Below are 3,277 nucleotides of genomic sequence, written 5' to 3' on the forward strand. Positions count from 1 at the left end.
GCACCACGGCTGGAAATCTACTGCTCCCCGGGCCAAAAATTACATCAATCCGGCGCTAAATAGCGCCGGATTTCGGCCTGGGGAGTGCCAACGACTGTATGCTCTAAGGAACACGAATATTCCTAAAGTAGTTGTCCTGAACCACATTATTAGATGTCACATTTTTTAATTTTCAAAAAAAAATGTGACATAAATCATGGATATTGGTTATGTTATGTGTTGTGCACCTGCAGAATTTTGTGTCAAAATATAACCATATGTGACATGTGCAAAAAAAAAAAAAAACTCGTTGCACAACATGCTTTCCAACCTACACCAAGTGCCGAAAGAGCAGCAACTCTCACTTCATCCACACCCTGATTCCTGGGAGTCACATTGGATTCCTTGCATGCGTGAGCATGGGCATTGGTGGGTGGAGATGTTTCTGAGAGCATCCCCACTCGTTGGCGCTCCCCACGCCCAAATCCGGCGAAATTTTTGTCCGGATTGGAGGAAGATTTGGCGTGGGGGGCAGTATATTTCCAGTCGTGTGCTCCCCAAGCGGCGTTTCTCGGGGAAAAAGAGGACGGCTCGGGGAATCCGGACGAAAGAGGAGACACGTGGGCGTGGGCGGTTGGTTTAGCTTCATCCGGAGTCCCCGAGCGCTCCCCGGGGGGCCGGGGATGGCATGGGGAGTCCGGACGAAAATAGGCTCAAATCCGGATCAAAACGAGGAACCGGGGGCCTGACTGGGCCGTTTTTCGCCGTCCGGATGAAAAAAAGTGGCCGTGGGGGGCTCTGCGGGGAGACGAGTGGAGATGCTCTGAGCTACATCCTACATTGCATGCATGGGTGTTGTACTGTTGTAGGATTGTGTAGCATTGCATTCATCACTCACAGTTTGCACCCTCTCCTATTGATTGCTCACCCGGGAAATCTCTTACTCTCAGGAGTCAGGAGTGCCAAGTCCCTGTAGCTATCTCAGGTTACTGATATTCACTCTGAATCTAAGTCAGTGCACAGCTTAACCCATGTGTTTTGGGGATAGCAGACAAAGAAGGGAATAGAATGTGCAATGCAGCCGAGGGAGGGAAGTAGTCGAGTAGGTGTGGCATTCATCCTCCTCCTCTTCACTCCCTCGGCCAAAATTTGCGCCATGGCGTGGCAGTGAAGGCCTTTATGGCGGCGCCGAAGAGCTAGCACCACCACCACCGGCCGTCCACCCTCTTCTTTAATGGAGAAGACAAGGGCAAGGACGGCACCTTCAAGGCTTCAATTCCCTATTTTACCTCAGTTTCATTCAATGACGAGGAAACAGTGAGTTATCACCATTACTATTAATTAATTATACTTAATACAGCTATAGATTTACTTGCCCTCCTCGCGGAGGCCCTTTGATTAACATAGTATTCGATTCGTTGGCCGGCCCATACCAACCCATGGTCTAGCTACTAGGGTTTACTTTCTAAGATCATCTGCTTCCTAGTGGAGAAGGCTCAGGGTTTGCAGTGGCTTCACGGTGGCGTCGAGCCTGCGATTAGCCACCTGTGGCGCAACCGGTGCCAACGACTGCACGAACTTGCAGTTGGGGCAGGAAGGGGAGGACTTGCAGAGCATGACTAGGAGATGGCAGTTGGCGCATGGCACGGCGATCATGTTTTCTCCGGAGCTGACCACGGTGCCTCTCTTTGTTCCAGCTTGTGAGAGGGTGGCAGCAGCGGGGCCGGTGTTGCCGTCCAAAACGACGACGTTCATCGGTGTGGTGGACATGTTGAGCTCCAGGTTCACGCCCTGCTCCTTGGGTCTGTTCCAGCTCCTCTTCAACGTCTTCCTGTTCAGGTAATACATCCTTCCAGACTGCAAAAGCATAATATTAACACATTAAATTAATAGACCATAGCGCATCAAATGATGAGGCAATCATGACAGCATCAAAGTTTTTTTTTCTGAATGACAGCAGGCCGGAGATGACCTGCTGTTTCATTCCATTAGTGGAGTTTTTTACAAATGTTTAGGAGAGCTGCTGGTAGAGCATCGAAGTTAGATCTATACTTGAATCTTCTAGATAACGTGGTACTACAAGATGCCTCTTGGGCGTCAGAAATACAGTAGGGAAACTATCAAAAGTACAGCTTTCTGCATGCACGTTTTACCGCATGCATTTTGTGCGGTTTCACACACCTCTCACCTGTGGCGGGGCATATGCACTTGTAAGAAAAGGTGCAGCACGCCATAAATAGCTTTGTTGCATCTAGCTTTACCGACAATTTGTCACAGACATAGTGGTAAAGTGTTCTGTTTTAGTTGAGAAGCAAGAGAAACAAGTTTTAGGCAATGGCCCCTCTAGTAGCGAGGGAAGTATCACTCAGAACAACTAGCTAGTGGAGATAGAAATGAACTCACTTGGAGGTCAAGGCACTGGTCCCAGTCCAGGGGCAGTGGATCACTGAGATGGAGCTCCAGGTGCGACACGGGCTCCTCCCAGGTGTAGTGCTTCCTCTTCTTCCGGGAGCTGCCGTCCGACTCGGACGACGAGCTCTTGGTGCTCTTCTCGGAGGCAAAGCCCAGCGCCGGCCACGTTGGCCCGAGCGATAGCTCCGGCTGCATCTCCATCTTTTTGGCACTCACTTCCTCATGAAACTTGTTCACTCTCAAGAATCCAGTGGTCATCTTGGCTGATGACACCAGCACTCCTATATATATGTGGACTGTAGGGTGCGAGCCTGTGTAGTTGATGGGAGGAGGTGTAGGAGAATTGAGTGAGTCTCTTCTACGCTGGGCTTTCCATTGATGGGGTCATGCAGGGGAGGGCGTGGACACTAATGAAGGGCTCTTAATTGGCTTTCATCTAACCCCATTAAGGCTGCTCATAGTGGGGAGTAACATAAGGTGGTGTCATGCATAAGTTACTAGTACATGTTACTACCTTCATAGTGGAAAGTAACTTAGAGATGGTATCATGCAAAGTCTCATTTATTAGTTTGTAGACTCATTTTATCTTGGGGTGTGTGATGTTATGGTAACACATAGCTAGTTACCACCTCCCTATCTTTCTTCATTTATTGCTATGCCATGTCACCAAAACACCTTGAAGTGTGTGATGTTACTACCTAAGTTACTCCCACTATGAGCAGTCTAACGACAGGGCAGGCCGGCCATTAAAGGGTGACAAGTAGAGTGGCTTTAAATGACTCAAATCTCTCCACCTCCTCCCCCATTTAAGTCGGCCTTGCTCTACATGCTCAGACTGTACACGTCATAATGCCTCACACATCCCAGGAGAGGGCAACCACAAAAT

At 49.2% G+C, this 3,277-nt stretch overlaps 1 protein-coding gene across 1 annotated transcript; it reads right to left on the minus strand.

The window, feature by feature from the left end:
- Positions 1 to 1,283: 1,283 nt before the first annotated feature.
- LOC127311813 (uncharacterized) lies at positions 1,284 to 2,742 on the minus strand. The gene is made up of 2 exons (XM_051342276.2): positions 2,383 to 2,742; positions 1,284 to 1,836 (listed from the first exon to the last, which is right to left on the minus strand). Exons 1-2 carry the CDS (start codon positions 2,647 to 2,649, stop codon positions 1,462 to 1,464), a joined length of 642 nt encoding a protein of 213 aa, XP_051198236.1. The 5' UTR covers positions 2,650 to 2,742; the 3' UTR covers positions 1,284 to 1,461.
- Positions 2,743 to 3,277: the final 535 nt, after the last annotated feature.

The sequence above is a fragment of the Lolium perenne genome, chromosome 1 (assembly GCF_019359855.2).
Source record: "Lolium perenne isolate Kyuss_39 chromosome 1, Kyuss_2.0, whole genome shotgun sequence".
NCBI classification, from domain to species: Eukaryota; Viridiplantae; Streptophyta; class Magnoliopsida; order Poales; family Poaceae; genus Lolium; species Lolium perenne.